A 19313-nucleotide genomic window follows, 5' to 3' on the forward strand; every position below is an offset into this window, starting at 1 on the left:
TCTCTCCATATTCATATAGGTTGCACGCCATCTCAATTTTAATCCTAACACTCCATTTTACAGACAGCTTTTTTTTTCTAATCTAGTTGTATTTTTATGCACATGTGAGTGTCTATGTGTGTGCGCCACACGCGTGAAGTTACCTACAGAGGCCCGGAGAGGATTTTCGATCCCTTGGAGCTAAAGTTACAGGTGGTTACGAGTCACCTGACATGGGTGCTCAGAACCGAACTTGAGCTCCCTGGAGAAGTGTCTGGTGCTCTTAAGCACCGCCTCACCTCTTTAGCTCTACCAGCAGCTAGCTCTTGGCCACCTTTTGAGAGTAGAGGGTGACAGGGTTCCCAGATACATTAATAAACACCACCACATGTCTGGCACCACTCATATTGCATGTACTGATACCTGCCTTATTCCTAATAGCAGGGGGGGGTACCACCTTCTAAATCTACCAGGGTGGACTGAGAGTGCAGGTATATTAAAATCTGACCAGTGAAAGCGGGCCCCAAAACTTGCCGGACATGCAAGAGCAGAGAAAGTAAGTCCCCAATCTGGACGACTCCGTAAGTGCCAGACACCGAACACTTAGCTGGCCACAGCTCCACACCAGCTTATCATCTGATAGTTGGCGTGTGTGTCAAGGGCCAAAAGCAGAGAACTCCTGACTTTTCCCCCCAGGCCTTTAGCTTCCCTCTGCCTAAGGCTGTTCATGTCAAGTCAGCCTACTTGACTGTCTATCTATCCACTTCCTTCCTGTCTGGACTTGAATCCACCATTTCTTGCTCAGACTGGTTTCTGCCCTCTTGTCTCTACAGTTGATTACATCCTCCTTCTCAAACCTAACTCCCCATAGCCGAATCCTTCCAGCATCAGCATCCTTACGGTGCTGTGTTCCTTGTCTTGTGAGTGCGGATTCCACTCACACTCCTCTGGGCCCACTTCTTAAACCTATTAAAACCTGCTTCTGCCTGTTGTATTCATTTCATAACCACTGTATATGCATATAAAATACACAGGTAGATTTACTTCATGCTATGTGCTGTGTGATGCTGAGAGTTTACATTAGAAGTTAAGATATGTTTGCCCCAGTCATGTTTCCGAGGTAGACAAGATTATCTGACTAATGGGCACCATTAGAACAGATATACCGTGGGATGGAGAGATGCGGCTCAGTGGTTTAAAAGCATTTTCTACTCTTGCAGAGCACCCAGGCTCAACTCCCAGTATCCACGAGGCACCACCTCGCAACTGCTAAAACTCAAGTTCCAGGGAATTTGGCACCTTCTTCTGACCCTCAAGAGCACCAGAAATGGACACAGTACATACAATCAAATGCAGGCAAACATGCATACACACATCATAAAAATAAACCCTAAAACAGTCACAATCTTGTGAGTTTATTGCTATTCAATGAATTTGAGCATCGTAGAAAGATGCAAATGTGTCAAACAATGTTCACGGCATCGCATGCTTGTGACGTTTAGTAACCCAGAAACCTGACATGGGAGGAATTGCTTGAGAAAAGTAATTAAGCCTTCCAGTTCTTAAAAGGAACATTTCCTATAACATGTCTATACTAGCCTTGTACTTGTACAAAAGTTTCTATAAATTTGAATCTGCATAATCATCAGTGTCCCAACATCCTTTGAGATATTAAAAAAAAAAGTGCCAAACCCAATAGGATAGGATTTGCCGGTTCTGTACACACGCTGGAGTCACCTGCATACACAGACTTTTTTTTTTTAAACTTTGGCATGCAGCAGTTGCCTGCAGTTTAGGATGCTGCCCCAATTTGGCATTGTATGTTTAAAGCTCCTGGAAAACTTTAAGAACAATTTTGTCCAGGAACGGATGTTGGCAAAGATGAATATTGGGCAGAGAACATGAACCCTCCCCGTCTTCTGAGCAGAGGGGGGGGGGGGCACTGCAATGCATCAGACCAGAGAAATTTCTATTTCAGTTACATGCAGGGTATCCAATTATTTTGTTCCATTTGATCCTCCTCACACAATGGCCTTTACTTCTTTTAACTCCTATTGCTTTAGGATAAGGGTAAACAATTTTCTTTTCTATGAAGAACCAGATAGTAAACTGCTTATGGTTTGTTAGTCTTATAGCCGTAAATAACATGTAAATCAACACACCTGCTGCATCCAGTAAAACTTTATTTACAAAACCAGATGTGTGTGGGCGATTTGGTCAGAGAGCTATAGCTGATGACCTCTGTCTTTGGGATGTTTGAAATTTTAATTGTGCCCATTAACACGAGTCTGGCAACAGCATGGGAAGAAACAACGAACATGTTCTCCATCTTAGAAGCTTATTCTTCAACTGTCATCCAGTTACCACGCAGCAGAAACTCCAAACAGACAGTCCTGTCTATAACTAAGCCATAGGAACCTGTTCGGGCTGGTTCTGCCCCCTGAGCACTATTAAAGCCTTCAAAGCTTCACACATAGCAGAGTTACCACGTGACTTCTCAGCTGAGTATGCACACGTCTATGGCACGTAGGCACGGAGCACGAGAGCACCATGCTGGCTTCTCATTTGTACAGGATTTTATGGGTTATTTATCTTGGAAGAGGAAAAAAAAATCCACCTTTGCTGCCTCTGAGTACCCCTGTACACTCTGCAATTGAATTGATCTGTGAGTTATAAGCATAAAACCTCAGGCCTAAAGGTTTCGGTTAAGTAATTTCTGTTCCCCTGGATGGGTTTAATCAAGGATCCTGCCTCAGCCACCCCATCTCGGTATCCCCTGATGTCTTTACTGAATAATGGATGAAAGGCAAAGATGAAAGGGTAAGAGCATTTGCTCTATGGATGAGATTTGATCCTGAGTATTGCTCTTAGACTGTCAAACAGCGGCTGGGTTGGAGCTCACTGCACAGTTGTACTCTCCCTCAATCTGACTCTGCAAACATGAAAGCCCTGAACCCACAGAGTTGAGAGAGAATGTCTCCATTTATGCATCAGCTCCCAGACACCCATGTTCCGCCCCTTTACTGCAGAGGGCAGTTTGTGTCTACTGTTGAAACTCATCTCCCTGGCACCACTAAGACCAGCGTCAAGCTGACTGGTCTCCTGGGGAGGGAGGACTCTGAGTTCTCCTACGCACAGCAACAATCAGCCTCCGAGGTTATCCAGTGTTTGGTAAAACTAAGCAGATATGGGTCCGGATGTGCATAGCTATCCAGGATGCTGTGATTCCTGGATATGGTGCCAGGCAGCACTTACTTGGAAGTGTTTTCAAGTATTCCTTTGACTTCATTCATTTCTTCTTTCCCAAAGTAAACAACGGTTAGATGAACTCTCCCATCCTGTTGGATACACATCTCCCTGAAAAACAAAACACATGTATGTCTGGTCCTGTCTGCATATTTACAGGAAGACACAAACCAACGCTCCTCTTCTATCTTCCTCCTTCTTTTTCCTTAATTTTTTTTTAAATAAAGTGCAAAGAGGCTTAAAGTAAACTCAAGACAGAAGAGAAGGGAACCCTGGTTGAACACTCAATTTTTATTTATCTTATCAGGAAAACCAATTTGCTTTTAAATATACAGATGTGGTAAATAAAATATCAGATGCAAGACACCTTAGAGGATACCCGTCATTGGATTAGCCCCCTTACGGGGGGCCTCAGGTTGTCCTGGAAAGGGTTCTGGGAAGTCTCTGGGGGTATAAGACATTGGTTCTGTGTTACAGATGAGGAACCTAACGTCCAGAGAGGGTAAAACAAGAAGCGCTGTCTATGTATGTTTTCCTTATATAAGACAAACAGCACGGTCTTCATTACCAAGCGACCCATGGTAAACCACCACTCCCTGGCTCAGGACTGTGGAAAGCCTTGGAAACGCCCAACGTCATGAGGATTGTTGAGGGGAGAGCAGTACCTGTGTGCATCCCACCTTTCCAATCAGGTGGGAAGAAACCTCATTCCTCACGAACTAATGGAGTCGACGAAACAACTAGACCTAAACGTTTTGATGAAAACGTTTCTGTACAACTGGACAGAACAAACGCCTGGGAAGAGGAGTCTGGGGTAGAACAATATGACGTAACACTGAGGGCTCTCTCCCAGCCACACTTCCTGCGGAGGCTTCACTGACTGACAACAAAAGCCACCACTACCCTGTTGCTCCAATTAGCCCAGTTTATCCCTACAACCAAGCATCCCTGCACCTGCCGACTCACGATCCTGAAACACTAGTCATGTGGCCGAGATCTCCCAGGGCCAGCTCTTTGGCTCTCGGCTGCCCTAGATCCGAGCCTCCCCAAAGCTTATGTGTTGCTTTCTATGTCCTATTCCTTCTAACACAACATCTAGCTAATCTGCTAAGTTCTTCTGAGGGTTTGCTCTGCAAACCAATGTGTGTGTAACTGTATGCATACATAAATGTAGATAAAAATAGATACATGCATAAATATTTATGTGTACAGGCGTGTATTTATACATGTGTGCTTGTGTATGTAGATAATGTGGCATGGTGTTTCCTGGCAGCCAGCAGTAGAGAGATTCTGCTGATGGGGTGGTATTTTGAGATAGTTTGGTGTTTCCTGTGCCCTCCTTCCATTGTTGACATTCAAACAATGTCAACAAGACATAGCCTCCAGAAATATCTTGTCCCTACTCACAGAGGTCAAATGACTAGACTTTTTTTTTTTTTTTTTTTTTTTTTTTTTTGGTTTTTTGTTATGTCATAAGGGAAGAGCCCCATTCCTGAAGTTGCTTGGAAGCATTGGAAACAGCAGAATGTATGGTTTCTGCCCTAGGGGGGGACAAATGTACTTAGCAGATAAAATGAGCTCAAATAAATGCATAGAACTTTGCAAGTGTGGTAAGTTCTCAGGCTTGACTGGGTCACTGGGTCTTAGTGAGGCCAAGAAAGAGCCTTGTAGGGAAGGTCAGGCAGAGACTTAGCAACAGGCATGTAAGGCTCAGCTTAGCCGCAGGTGTGCCTCTCAAAAAGGCTCTGTGCACCAAGATCCCCTGGGAAAACTTGACAGATAATGCGGCTAGATTAGAAGGAAATCATGCACATAGGCCAGGTGGTGGAGAAATTGTACTTTAAAACTCTGTGTGTGAAAGCTCACGTGCGAGTGTGTGTGCGTGTGTGTGTGTGTGTGTGTGTGTGTGTGTGTGTGTGTGTGTGTGTGTGATGGGGGAGTCAGAGGTGCAGTGATAGCTTTGTTGCCTCTGTTTGCTGTTTTTCAATCAAGAAAGATGGATCAGGGCTACCCCTTACATGGTCAGGTTAGGGTCTCAGAAAGGGAAATCTAAGCTTGCTCTGGTGCTTGCTTCCAGCTCTCCATTTTAGGGGTTTGTGAATTCCTTCTTTCCTTCATTCAACAAGCATTTGTTGACAAAATACCATATGCTAGACCGTCTACCAGGGAGTCTTAAGTAACAAGCAGGACTGGCAGGTCTGGCCTGGAAGATACTTCCCAGCTCCTAGGCACGACTCACGCTACCCACAATCACACTACGCAGCGCTCCCCGAGTATGTGGCATTGTGCAGACTCCACTTCTGCTGTCTGAATGGCCTTTGTATTTTTCCAAAACCCTTCCCATGTGACCACCCTGCCCTGGAAAGGGTATGGGAATACGTGTAGTTAGATGACTGTATGCAGATGTCTTTGTGTCAGAGACCAAGGTTTTAAAGAGGAGTAACAAATGGCTGACTCATGTGATGCATATAGACGTCTAGCTTTATGCTGTTAATCATTCGTATTTGGACAGTGCCATCTATATCACAGAGGTGACAGGCCTGTTTCTGTTGGCGTGTTCCTGGGGACACTCTGCTATGGTGGGAAGTGAAACTATAACATGGGCACAGGGAACTTGGGGAGTGGGAGCCCCTCGCGGGGAGCACGCTATGCCCACAAATGCTTCCCGCAACATCAACAACCCCAGTACCCCAACCCCAATATGGAAACTGAAATTTCGACATCACAAAGACTGTATCTTTTCAGGATGATTTTCCCATAAAATGATCTGTTTGTTTCCCCGAGTCATCGTCTCACAGTGCAGAGACTAGTTAGGCTACATTTTTTAGGCAGAAAACATGTTTTACAGTCCGTTATGCTTATCTGTATTTTTATTTCTTGAGAGGTCAAGGTTACGATGTCATGGCCTTTGAGTTCTGCCCTTAGTCTGTAGGATGGAGCTATTTAGAGAGGTGTGGGAACCATTGCTCAAGGTCTTAGCTTACAGGTTAGAAAATGCTTCCCGTTGACCTCTGAGCGCTGTGCAGGGAGCAGCACACAATCTGGTCCTAAAGGATCAATCAGTCTAGTATCTGGCTCTAGGTCTGGCCACCTTAGCAACAGGAGTGATGGGGCTATTAGATCTGATAGCTTGGATCTCACTCTGTAGAATTCACTGCTAAGCACACCACTGTGCGTAGAAAAGTGTGGGGTTAGAAGAAACCTCAATAAAACTCTACATGGAAATCATTAGGGGAAAGGACTGGTCATCTTAGGTTCCTGATATGGTCAGATATGCCAAATAGATCTGGTGGTCTGGAGAAGGCTTCCCTAGACCTGTTTGCAGGAGGTGTTGTGCCCTTAGGCATGAACTGATTTTTCTATTGTTTTTTTTATTTGTTATGATTTATTCATCTTACATCTGGATTGTTTTCACCTCTCCTGTATCTCCTTGCTCCCTCCCTCCCTTTCTTAGCCCTGTTCCCTCCCCTAGACCCTCTGACAGGGCCTCCTCCACCACCATCTGACCACAGCCTATCAAGTCTCATCTGTCTGCCCACAGGCCTTCTGCCTGCTCCAGCTCCCCACTAGGGAGAAGCGACCAGATTGCGGGCACCAGAGTTCATGTCAGAGGCAGAACAGAGTCTATATCTGAAGATGGTTTCTCAAACTCACCATGGAACAGAGATTGGGAACATGTGGGAAAGCGGTCCTGTGTGCTGAAGGGTGCTCAGCATCATCCTGGGCCCTTCAGCAACCGTGTGCTAACAGCAGGCATCCCCTTAACCCAGTTGTCCCAAGCAAAAGTATCTCTGCGTGTTGCCCAATGGACTCAGGCCTGGGAAGAGTGGGGTATAAATTGCACCCCCCCCCCCCAGATCTGAAGCCCTATCTTAAGGATCCAGCTTGGCAATGGCACCTGCTCTGCAAGAGGAGGAGGATTAGCTTCAAGAAAAATACAGCCCTCTGGTGCCTGTCCTGTACTCCAGGCGATGCTTGTGACGTTCTATGAGAGTCCGGGGAGACATGGAAGTGACACTACACCCAAAGCTTCCTTCGCAGACTATGAAGACTTGAGGAGACATTGGCAATCTATGCCGGGACTCAGATGGACTCAGTGCAGCACACTTGGGGCTTAGGCACTGATGGTGAGTACTGGGACAGCAGCAGCCTCTAGGGCATCAGCGAGTGGCAGCTGCCTCACTTGTAATCAGAAGCAGGCAGCTGGCCTTGTTCTATGACACTCGGGCCGGCAGTGCATACTAAGCACAGGTACTGGCACATTTGAGATGGATGCCCTTGAGAGTACCAGGAAAGACCGGAAGAGTCATGGGAGATTGGTGATCTCCTGTTGGATGAGAGGAAGCAGGGAATTGTGGGTCATAAAGGCGGGGGGCGGGTGTCCGTTTTCATGCCCCATGCTGAGTGAGTGGCCTGGGAAACCACGGTACCACGGTTTGCATGGCATTTTCATTTAAGAACTGTGGTGGTGTTAGGAGGTGGAGCTTAGTGTGAGGTGATTAGGCCACTTGGGTGCTGACACTGGGAGGAATTACTTTCAGTTTGCTGGGACCTTGGTGTGCTCCTGTGCAGTTATGCAAATGAGCTGATACATACCTCTCATTCAGGCACTTGGGAAATGGAATCAGTTTCAAGCCAGATCCTGTCTCAGAAGAAAAGACAGGAAAGGGTAAAAAGAGAGAAAGTTGGGGGGGGAGGGCAGAGAGAAACAGGAGAAAAGGAGGGAGCAGGAAAGGGAGGGTGGGAGGAAAAGGAAGGACAAGGGAAGGTGGGTAAGGAAGGGAGAGGAAGGGCAGGCAAGCAAGCTGAAGGGAAGGGAAGAGAGGGGATAGATGAGGTGACAGGTGAGGTGAGGAGGGGGAGGGGGAAGGGAGGGAGGGAAATGAAGAGGGGAAGGCAGGAGGAGGGCGACCTGGGAAAGCAAGGCCCCATCTGGGTCCTGAAAGCTTCTCTCTTTCATGCTGTGGGTTCTCCTTATCTGATGTGTTCTCGGCCTGACTCCAGTCACCATGACACCCTCAGCAGGAAGAAGTCAATTTTAGGACTAAGCCCTAAATCCCTAACACCAAGACCTAAGTAAACTACTTTTTTGTTCTTTGGGATTTTAGATTCCCCCCCCCCCCACCCCCTCAGGGCAGGGATTCTCACTCTATAGCTCAGGCTAGCCTGGAACTTCTGATGTGGCCCAGGCTGGCTTCCAACTTGCATTGCTCCCTCCCCCCTTCATCAGCCCTCCAAGGGCTGAGATTATAGTCATAAGCCACCATGCCTACCTTAATCAACCTCACACATATCTGTAAATATTGTGTGGTAGCAATATAAACCAGATCAACACAAAAACTGGAGATTCCACACTCGGCGATCACCCCTTGGAGGAGGATTAACAAAGGCCTATCATGTTTGCTCCCCCCAGGGGGATAACGATCCAGGCTCACTTAAGACTCTTCAGGGTTTAGCACATGCAAGGAGATGCTTATGGTCCAGGGAAACTGGGGTAACTGAAGAGCAATAATGTAGTACAATGTGGAACAAGCCCAGTTACGGATGCTGAAGAGCCAAAAGGACAGGGAGGACACAGTTAACTTCTGGAGGCTGATGAATGTCATCCCAGATCAGCACAAGGAGTGGGTGAGGTCAACAGAGGCGAGCCGAGTAGAAGACACCAGCACACCTAAGAAAAGGCTTAGCTACAAGGAATCTCGTTGATGCTCTTTCCCAAGTCAGTTTCTGCTCGAACATATCAGGAATGGGAACATGTCCCAGAAATTGGAGTGCTTCGTGCAATAACATTCCATCAGGCCTCTGTCTACCAATGGTTTATCATGTCAACAGGACAGAAACCAGCCATAAGGGAACTGCGAACACTGTAGGAACAGATTCCATCCCGGAGAGGGAACACAGGGAGATTGGGTACCCTGCCATCTGCTTATATGATGCCTTCTGTCTTGGTTTTGGGGGCACCCTTTGCCTTACGCTTATGCCAACATGATTTAGCATATAATTCTACTATTCTATTATTTGTGTGTTCTGATCATTATTAAGAAGTGGTGCTGGATTCTAACCTGCAATCAAGCAACTCTCCTAATTCTCATTGCAATAAAGACAAGGCAACTGCTTTTTCCAACTGCCCGTCTTTCACTCTCTTGGATAGACATCTCCGTATTACCTGTAGCTCAAATGAAATGCCACCTTCTATTAGGTCCCCAGAGAAAATTATTAAAACAACTTGACTGAAAAGTCTGCGTTTCTCAAGCTCCTCAGACATGAAAGCGTCTTGGTGTAGCTTGGGTTTGTGAGTAGTGACCTGGCTCCCTAGTTTTAAATTATTTTCCCAGAAACTTCCAGAGCCACTTTTAAGGTTCTAGGTCAAAATGGGACGGAAGAGAAAATTTCTAAAGAAAGTCAAGTAGGGCCCTCTGGTTCCCTCCATTCCCCCATTCTCTCATGCTTTTCTCACCTAAAGTCCCTACAAGAAGAACATTATAATGGGCAGATCTGGGCCCAGGGTTCTTGCTCAAACTATGACACCAGCCAAGGACAATAGGGGCAGTAAGCTTCGAACCCCTACCCATATCTAGCCGATGGACAGGACATTCTCCACCATTGAGTGGAGAGTGGGGACTGACTTTCACACAAACTCTGGTGACCCATTTTTGACCACGTCCCCTTGATGAGGAGGCCTGGTGGCACTCAGAGGAAGGATAGCAGGCTACCAAGAAGAGACTTGATACCCTATGAGCATATACATGGGGAGGAGGTCCCCCTCAGTTACAGTCATAGGGGAGGGGAGTAAGGGGAAAATGGGAGGGAGGGAGGAATGAGAAGATACAAGGAATGGGATAACCATTGATATGTAATAAGAATAAATTAATAAAATATTTTGAAAAAGAAAGTCAATTAGATTTCCTTGATAGCACAATAAACATCACGAGTGCCTTGAGAAGGATGAGAAGAGCAAGAAGGAAAAGATAAAGAACATCCAAACAAATATAACCCACCTAGGCTGAAAAGGAACTTGACAAGAAAAAGGGTTCAGTCCAGCTGGAAGCAGTCAAAATAAAAAGCAAGCAAACTTGGCGCAAACAGAAAAGTTTTAAAAAATCATGAAGAATACTTTCCACTGAAGTCCCCCCAACTGTGCTGTGGAGAAGCAGAGACAACGATCTGGAGATCTGCAACTTTTGTTACTTCGAGAGCCTTCCTGATATCAAACAACGCACACGATGAAATAACAGATGAGCCTAAAATCCATAACGCAGATGCAGAGCTCAGCAGCCGAAGCCGAGTGTTAGCTAGCTTCAAAGGCAAAGTGAGGTGATTAACCAGAGCAAAGAGGAGGAGGCCCTTTAAGGTGATGGCTTGTGGCCCAAGAGTGCACGTGCAAACATGACTGGACTTCAGCCAAGTTCCCCTGGGAGCCCCAGGCACCCTATGATCATAAGAGGTGGGAGGATACTCATGGGCAAGGAAGTGACACGTTAGGAATGTAGATTTCCTGTGCATGCCAACCTGATGGCAGTAAAAAGGAGCTCTCTTAAGCCCTATGACCTCTAGGATCCAAAATGGGGTCACACCTGGAGGTCCTGCAGCACCGAGACTAGAGTCGTCTATATTGGTCCCAAAGGGTACGGTAGGGTTTTGATTCTTCTGCTGGGCTTCCTGCTGGCCTTGTGGATCCTTCTGCCTGGTTAGTGGGCCCACATCCTAGTCCCAAGGGATGCAGGCCAGGGCTGGCTGCTTTGCAGCCATGAGGTGCGCAGGGTGATGCACACATGGAACACAACTCCCTCATGACAGGAATTTTCTCTTTGTGGGAGTCATGACTGCCCAGAAATACCTTCAGGCCTGGGCTGTGGCTGCCTACAGAACATGGTCCAAGACAACTCCTGGGAAAGTTGTGTTCTTCTGTAGTGAGGGTTCAAATAGAACTACACCCACTCCGATAGTGCCACTGCGGGGTGTCAATGACTCCTACTCACCCCAGAAGAAGTCCTTTATGTTGTTCAAGTGCATGCGTGATCACTACTTGGATGAGTATGAATGCTTTATGAGAGCGGAGGATGATGTATACATCAGAGATCGTCTGGAGAGCTTTCTGAGGAGTTTGAATAGCAGTGAACCCCTCTTTCTCGTGCAGATGGGACTGTGCACCACAGAAGAAATGAGGAAACTGGCCCTTAAGCCTGGAGAGAACTTCTGTATGGGGGTGGCGGGGGTGGTGGTGGGGGGGCCTGGTGTGATTCTGAGCCGGGAAGTGCTTTGAAGAATGGCACCATGCATTGGCAAGTGTCTCCGGGAAATTTACACCACCCACGAGGACGCAGAGGTGGGAAGATGTGTCCGGAGATTCACAGGTGGGCAGTGTGTTCAGTCAGATGAGGTGCAGCAGCTTTTTTTTTAAAAATGAGAATTATGAACAGAACAAAAAAGGCTACATTAGAGATCTCCATAGCAGTAAAATCCACTGAGCAGTCACCTTACACCCCAACAAAACCCCACCCTACCAATACAGGCTACACAGTTACAACATGCTCAGGTGCAAGATCTCCGAGCTGCGCCATGGCACAATCCAAGGACACCGTGAAATTGTCTTGATGAGCAAGTACAGCAGCATGGAAATCCACAAGGAAGGCCTCCAGCTGGGCATCCCACCCTCCTTTATGCGCTTTCAGGCCCACCAGTGAGAGGAGATCCTGGAGTGGGAGTTTCTGACCGGGAAATACTTGTATTCCGCCACTGATGGCCAGCCTCCCCGGAGAGAGATGGACTCAGCGCAGAGGGAGGCCTTGGATGACATCATCATGCAGGTGACGGAGATGACCAATGCCAATGCCAAGACTGGGGGGGGGGGGGGCGAGGGGCGTGGCGCGCATCATCGGCTACTTCAAGGAGATTCAATATGGCTACCATCGTGTGAATCCCATGTACGGTGCAGAGTACATCCTGGACCTGATGCTCCCGTACAAGACCACAAAGGGAAGAAGATGACAGTGCCCGTGAGGAGGCACGCATGCCTCCAACAGACCTTCAGCAAGATGCAGTTTGTGGAGCGTGAGGAGCGGGATGCGAGGGAGCTAGCCAACAGAATCAACCCGGACTCCGGGTCCCTGCCATTCCTGTCCAATTCCCTGAAGAAGCGTCTTCCCTTCTTGCTTCCTGGGTCCAAGATGGAGCCCAAAGAGCCCAAAGAACCCAAAGAAAAGAAGATCAACCCTCTGACCCCTTTGTCTGGGCGATTCAACATGTTTGTGAGGGTCATGGGAAACTTTGAGAAGACATGTCTCGTTCCAAATCAAACTGGTCATTCTGCTTTTCAGCTCTGACTCCAACGCGGACAATAGCGCCAGACAGATTGAGCAGATGAGAGAGATTAGGGAGTCAAGTACCCTGAAGTTGACTTGCAGGTTGAGCCTGTGTCTGGAGAGTCTTCAGGGGCACTGGCCTCGGAAGTAAGATCTTCCCAGTTTAATAATGAGTCTTTGCTCTCCTTCTGTGATGACGACCTGGTGTTTGCTGCAGAACTCCTACCCGCGGTGTCGCGCGAACACAGTGCTGAGTCAGGAGAGCTATTTCCCACTCATCTTTAGCCAGTATGATGCAAAGATTGTTTATAGTGGGAAGGTTCCCAGCGCCCTCCATTTTGCCTTTACTAAAAAAACCGGCCTCTGGAAAAATCTATGGGTTTAGCACTACCTGTATTTATAAGGGAGACCTTGTCAGAATGGGAGGCTTTGACATCTCCATCCAAGGCTGAGGGCTGAAGGATGTGGTCCTTTTTAACAAGGTAGTCCAGGTGGGGCTGAAGACATTCAGGAGCCAGGAGGTGGGAGCCATGCACGCCCATCACCCTGTCTTCTGTGACCCCAATCTGGATCCCAAACAGTATAAAATGTGCTTGGAGTCAAAAGCATCTATGTATGGGCCCACTCAGCAGTTGGCAGAAATGTGGCTAGAAAAAAAATGACCCCGGTTATAGCCAAAGTGGCAGCAGTGGCTCTGCCAGGACAGCCTGATTGCAGCCCTGCTGGGAAGGATGTTTTTAACTGCCTAATTTATTTTTCAAAATTTTTTGGTATGACCAGTTTTTGAAGTCCACAAAAGGATATATGTTCCAAGTCATTTTCATACACAGGACTCCTTGAAGATTGAGCTTTTCAGTGTTTGCCTTTGAACACATCTTGCAGAGCCTTATGTAGCACCTACATAGCACCCTGACTTGAGACACACATGATGGACAAAAGTTTTATAATAAATTTTTGGTTCTTGTTTTTTTTTTTCCGGACAACTCCCCTTTCTTTATTGTCTTACGGTAAAAACGTTACATGAACATTCCTAAGAAGTATTATTGTGACAGAAACATGGTCACTTTGGTAAATGTTTTATGTTCTGTTGTGACTGTTAACTTTGCACAAATTCTATCTTTTTACTTTTTTTTAAACAAATTTTCTTCTTAGAGCCATCTTGAGTTCCAGTCACAAAGTAAGGAACAAGGAGATATGATAATAGCTGTCCTGTCATTATCTCCTGGACAGATCTCCAAATTTGATTATTTTCCTCAAACTGTGCTCCACCCATGGAGATGATTCAGGCTTTTACAAACAAGCAGGGGATGGAGAAAAGCACAGCTGTGACTGACACCTCTGTGACTCCTTGGCCTACAGGGACCTGTCACTGAAGTCCAAGAAGGACTTGGCCTTCTCTCTGCCCCTCCCCCTTATTTTTAGAGGTAATGAACACAGGCTAAACAGACAAACCCCTAATGAAAGTGTGAGGGGGCATTGGGACTTTGTTCTCTTCATCCTGGGCTGCGGGTGGAGGTGGTGGCTTCACTTTTTAATTGCTGTTTCGTTCTATCTTGTTTATCTGAAATACATTTGATTTATTTAACACCCATTTTTTGGGTTCTCTGCCACTTTGAGTGCCTGTCATTTACTAGTAGTTATGTGCACCATGACTGTGGTGAGAATGTTTTATTTGCAGTAAACTGATCTCCAAAGATTTCTTTTTGAAAACCCTTTTTCCTCATCTGTAATTTTTTACATTCCCTTCTTACTAAATATTAAGTGTTCTCTGATAATTTTGGTGCTCGTGAGTTTTGGGGACAAAAGTTAAATGAATCTGTTATTACATCAGAATGATGTTGTTGTTGTTTTTTTTAACTCATAGATCAAATGTGCCTTAATAATTTGTTTCCATTTAGATTTCAAACAGTTGACAGATTTTCCATTTTAATATACATTGTTGGAGATTTGCTTATTTGTAAACAGCCTATTGCACATTTGAACAAATAAACCAGTGGACAGCATTTTTCTATTGTACCTTTCAGACTCATTTTATCTCATAATTTTTATGTTATTTGAAGACTTGAAGCACATTTGAAGAGGAAAACACTGATACACACACACACACATACATGGAGAAAGAGAGAGAAAAATTCACCCTCTTTTTGTCTCTCATTAGAAAACAAATAGGCTTCTTGGGAATATAATATGATATAATATAACACAATGTAATGTAATATAATATATGCTAAAACAAAAACTAACACATCAGAATTGGACAAAACATACGAACAGAAGGAAAAGAGCCTACGAGAAAGCACAGGAACCAGAGAGTACTCATCACACACTCAGGAATCCCACAGAAACACTAAACTGGAAGCCATAACATATAGTCAACCTGTAGGGTAAAAAGAAAGAAAGAAATAGAGATATAGCAAAAATAAAAATCAGATTTTTTTTAAAAGGAAGGGCCCTGAGATGACATTATAAATCAAGGAACTTCCAACGATGACACTGAGTTAACTTCCTGTTGGCCATCTACTACTGGGCATGCAGTAGTTTGTTTCTCCACTGAGACTCCCTGGGAAGAAAATTAATTTTTTTGTACAAATGGTTATAAATTGGAGATTGCTTCTGAGCTAGGGATGGGGGCATGGATCCACTTCTCCTTTCGTGTCTAGGAACTCAGTTGGTGCAGACCACTGCGGGCCCTGTGCGTCCTGCCTCAGTCTCTGTGAGCTCACGTGTGCATCAGTCTTGTTTACTCAGAGGGCATTACTTTCTTAGTGTCCTTCATCTCCTAGGTCTCTTATATGCATTCTGCCTCCTTTTCCGTGGGATCCCCTGAGCCCCAAGAGGATGGATTTGGTATCCCCTTTAGGTATGACTGTACCAAGGTTTCTCCCTTTCTCCATAATGTCTGTTGGTCTCTATGTTTGTCCCCATTTGTAGGAGGAAACTTTTCTGATGATGGCTAAACAACATAGTGATCAATGAGTACAGCAGGATGTTATTAGGTGAATTTTATTGCTACTTTTTTTTAGAACAATATTTGTTTTCTATGTCCCTGGACTATCTAGTCTCAGGTCCTTGGCCACCCAAGCAGTGCCAGGTATGGGTTCCATCTCCTGTAGCGGGCCTTCAGTCAAACCAGATACTAGTTGGTTATTCCCATAAACTGTATCTCTATTGCACTAGCACATCTTTCAGGCGGGACACCATTGCAGATGTGTTTAAGTTTCTCTTTTGGTAGCATGCAGAGTGCCCTCCTGTACCAAAGATGCTAGGACATAGGGGTGAAGGGTCTACATAGGCACCAGCTCATCTGCTCCGTGTTCAATGAGTTGTGTAGGTGCTGTCCTTAGCAATGGGGTCTTTCTGCCATCCACTTGTGGAAAGCAACCAATTGTCTTGGAAACAAGTTGGATTCTTTGGGCGTTCCCATGGGATGCCTTTGGCCCAATTGATTAGACTTTAAATTTAGGGGGTGGAAAAGTACTTTTTTCCTGCTATGCTTGGTGATTTGCTTTATTACTATGTTTTAGTTAATCCGTTTTGACCTTGATCTGAAACATCGTCTTTTTTTTTTTTTTTTTTTTTTTTTTTTACCATGCTCCTATATAAGATAAATACTCTAGGAACTCATGATTTCACATCCCAGTTTTTCAGAGGCCTCTACACACCCAGCAACTCCTTGACTGCACATCAGATGCCCGCTCAGCCTCTGCCCCAGTGCCCACCTTGCTTGAAGACTCAGTCTTTGCATGCACTATACTTTGCAGGGCCCTGGCTCTCAGGTGCAGCTTCCGTGTTCCATTACCAGATGACCGTAATGGTCGCTTCAGGGATGATTTGGTCCCGTTAGAAATAGCCTAATTACAGCTGACTACTCCTGTGCTCATGACCTAGAACTTTGGGAGCTGCCAATCAAATTCTTCTACACTGCAGCTCTGTAACAATATGAATTCAACAATAAGAGATTTTAAAATCGGCTAAATCTTTTCAGGATTTGTAACTTGGAAAAAAAATAAGCTGGCCACCGTCAGTTCATGTGTGAACTCCATACATAAAAGATAATGAGACCCACTGTGCTGGTAGAGGGTTTCCAATCACACAGCATCAACTCCACCAGTGCACCCTGGGATCAAGATCCACTTACTGGGTATCTATAAAAATGTGTCCCTGAAGCCTTCCTGTCATAGGTTTAAAATTAGCTTCTTAGAGTGTGTGGCTTAGAATAAGAAATAGACTGTGATTCAACCCACTCCACATGTGGCTGTAGCAGGACAGTAAATGAAGCCAGTCTTCTGCTGAGCCAGGGCCTCTTTGTCGCCCAGGGTCATCGCTGCTGTGGGTTTTGTCACCACTAGCCAGCTCCTGCCTATTCCTGATGATTTTGAACTTTATTTGCTTGCCTCTGAGAATTGCATTTCTGGCTGATGGGTCCAGGCTCAAGTCCGAATTGAAGGTGACAGGTGCAGCCCTGGTTTATCAGGTCAGACCTGAAGGTGACAGGTGCAGTGCCATTTACCTTTGCAGATGCTGTTGACAGCCAGCCCATCCTTGCTAGACTTTCCTCAGGATAGGATGTTTCTAATTGTGTTAAGGAAGGCCAAATATGAATGGCACATTTTACATGAGGAGAGGTGAGGAGAAGAGAAAAGAGGAGCCTTAGTCCATTGCAGTGGAAATGAAGGCCTGCGGACAGGAAACGGGCAGGGGGCAGTGTAAACAAACCGGCAGGGGGCAGTGTAAACAAACCGGCAGGGGGCAGTGTAAACAAACCGACCTGAAGTTCTGCATGAAGTGCCGGAACTTGTCCACCCTCCTCGCTAGGGGCACGATAATGTTGATAAGGGTGTTGGCCATGTTGAGTTTTTCCTTTTTCACCTTCATGATGGGGCCAAAGGGTCGAAAGAGGACAAGTCGTTGGAATTCATGTTTGTGGTCCCCTTTGAAGGTGAGCTCATACAAGGTGCCTTTATCCCTTTCTGTTCGGTAAATCCCTGTGGAGCAAAACAAGGAAAGGCGGTTTCAGGAAAATAAGTGTTGACTAGGCAGTATCTTCCTATAATGAAGATCTACCATGAATGCCTTTACGTTTTATATGCCATTATTAAGAACCTCAAAATACACTTAATATTTGAAAAGAAATAAAAACCTATCAGTCTAAAAATCCACTATGAAACCCTCATAAAACCACAGGAATTTAACATTAGATAAAAAACTATCAATATATTTAGAAGTATTGAAGACTATTAGGAATGTTGATATAATGTATATTAGGATGTGTTCTTTTTGTTTTGTTTTGTTTTGTTTTGTTTTCCAAGACAGAATTTTTTGTATGGCCTTGGCTGTCCTGGACTCGCTTTGCAGACCGGGCTGGCCTCGAACTCACAGAGATCTGCCTGCCTCTGCCTCCCTGAGTGCTGGGATTACAGGCGTGCGCCACTGTGCCTGGCTGTGTTCTTTACTTCTATTGCATACATTTTATAATAGCATTAGGACATGTTTATTTAACTTCAAAGTGCTTTAAAATTATCTCTTTTAAATGATAGTCCTTTCAAGTGAAATAGTCACTGTGATTTATACAGGCATCTTGGAAGAAAATCAGTCTAGAAACATGAGTCCTTCCCCACCTCAAAGCTTCCACAAGCTTTAAGACAATAGCCAAGGTAACCAGTGTGATGAGCAGGCACATATCATATTTAGCCTAGTATCTTTCTACCTCTACGCAGTGTGATTAAAAACCTTAGAATATGTGTGTTCAAGCATAAAAGCCTAAGTTAAAAGTCTGAACCCAAGTTCATACTGGGGAAAACTACTCCATCTCAGGCAGATTACTACTTGAAGGCTTGCCTGGGCTGGAGCGAGTTCAAGGCCAATCTTCATTACTTAGTGAATCACGGAAGTAGCTCAGTGGTAGAGCACTTGGTTAGCATGTGCAAGGCCCAGGGTTCAACTATCACCACCACCAGTGAAAAGCTGACGGGTGTATCAATAGATCCCAACAGTGCATGACACATAGTGAAGCCTTCACGCATGCTCCCTATCACCTTTACCCTCCCTTCTCCCAACGGTTCTGGTAAAACACGGCATATTAAGTAGGAATATCCTGTCCCCTGGAGGGGGAGACCTGGTGGCACTCAGAGGAAGGATAGCAGGCTACTAAGAAGAGACTTGATACCCTATGAGCATATACAGGGGGAGGTAATCCCCCTCAGGAGCAGTCATAAGGGATGGGAATAAGGGGAAAATGGGAGGGAGGGAAGAATGGGAGGATACAAAGGATGGGATAACCATTGAGATGTAACAAGAATAAATTAATAAAAAAAAGGAAAAAAAAAAAGAAGGAATATCCAAGAAGGAAGAGAAACAAGGAAAGGTTTCTTTCTGTTGCTTTCAATCTGTGTGGAGCATCACTTGTGGGGCTGAAGATGCAGCCTTACTAGCTCACTCAGCTTTCAGGAGGATGCTCCCTCAGGTCAACTTGATAGAACTGCCCCCATCTAAAAACCAAACAACCCTCTAGGCCCACTTTATCATTTAGGCCTACTTTCTTTCCTAGGATCACTGGCATTGTATGTGCCTTTCATATATGTATCTCCTTTCATACATTACATTTATTTATTTACATATGTATGTATGTATATATGTATGTGTATTTACCCCTCATACATTATATCCTGACTACAGCTTCTCTTCCCTCCTCTCCGTCCAAGCACTCCCCATTTCCTCTTTCCCACAGATTTGCCCTTACTTTGTTTCCCTTCAGAAAAGAACAGGTCTCACAGAGATATCAACCAA

The 19313-nt window shown here is 45.4% G+C and overlaps 1 protein-coding gene and 1 pseudogene across 2 annotated transcripts in view; one reads left to right on the forward strand and one right to left on the reverse strand.

Annotated features, from left to right (window-relative positions):
* CSGALNACT1 (chondroitin sulfate N-acetylgalactosaminyltransferase 1) overlaps positions 1 to 19313 on the reverse strand; it is a gene marked incomplete at its 5' end in the record, with an annotated part of 94478 nt that overhangs the window by 24918 nt on the left and 50247 nt on the right. The window contains 2 exons of the mRNA XM_084758412.1: positions 3235 to 3336; positions 17296 to 17512. Of these exons, the coding sequence (XP_084614538.1) occupies positions 3235 to 3336; positions 17296 to 17512 (319 nt within the window). The remainder of the gene's footprint in view (positions 1 to 3234; positions 3337 to 17295; positions 17513 to 19313) is intronic.
* On the forward strand, positions 8770 to 14633 carry LOC311585019 (chondroitin sulfate synthase 1-like; annotated as a pseudogene). The gene is made up of 3 exons: positions 8770 to 8853; positions 10780 to 10850; positions 11023 to 14633. The product of its transcript is annotated as a chondroitin sulfate synthase 1-like (transcript).

This window comes from Acomys minous, assembly GCF_964271855.1.
Source record: "Acomys minous genome assembly, chromosome: 15".
In the NCBI taxonomy this organism is placed as follows: domain Eukaryota; kingdom Metazoa; phylum Chordata; class Mammalia; order Rodentia; family Muridae; genus Acomys; species Acomys minous.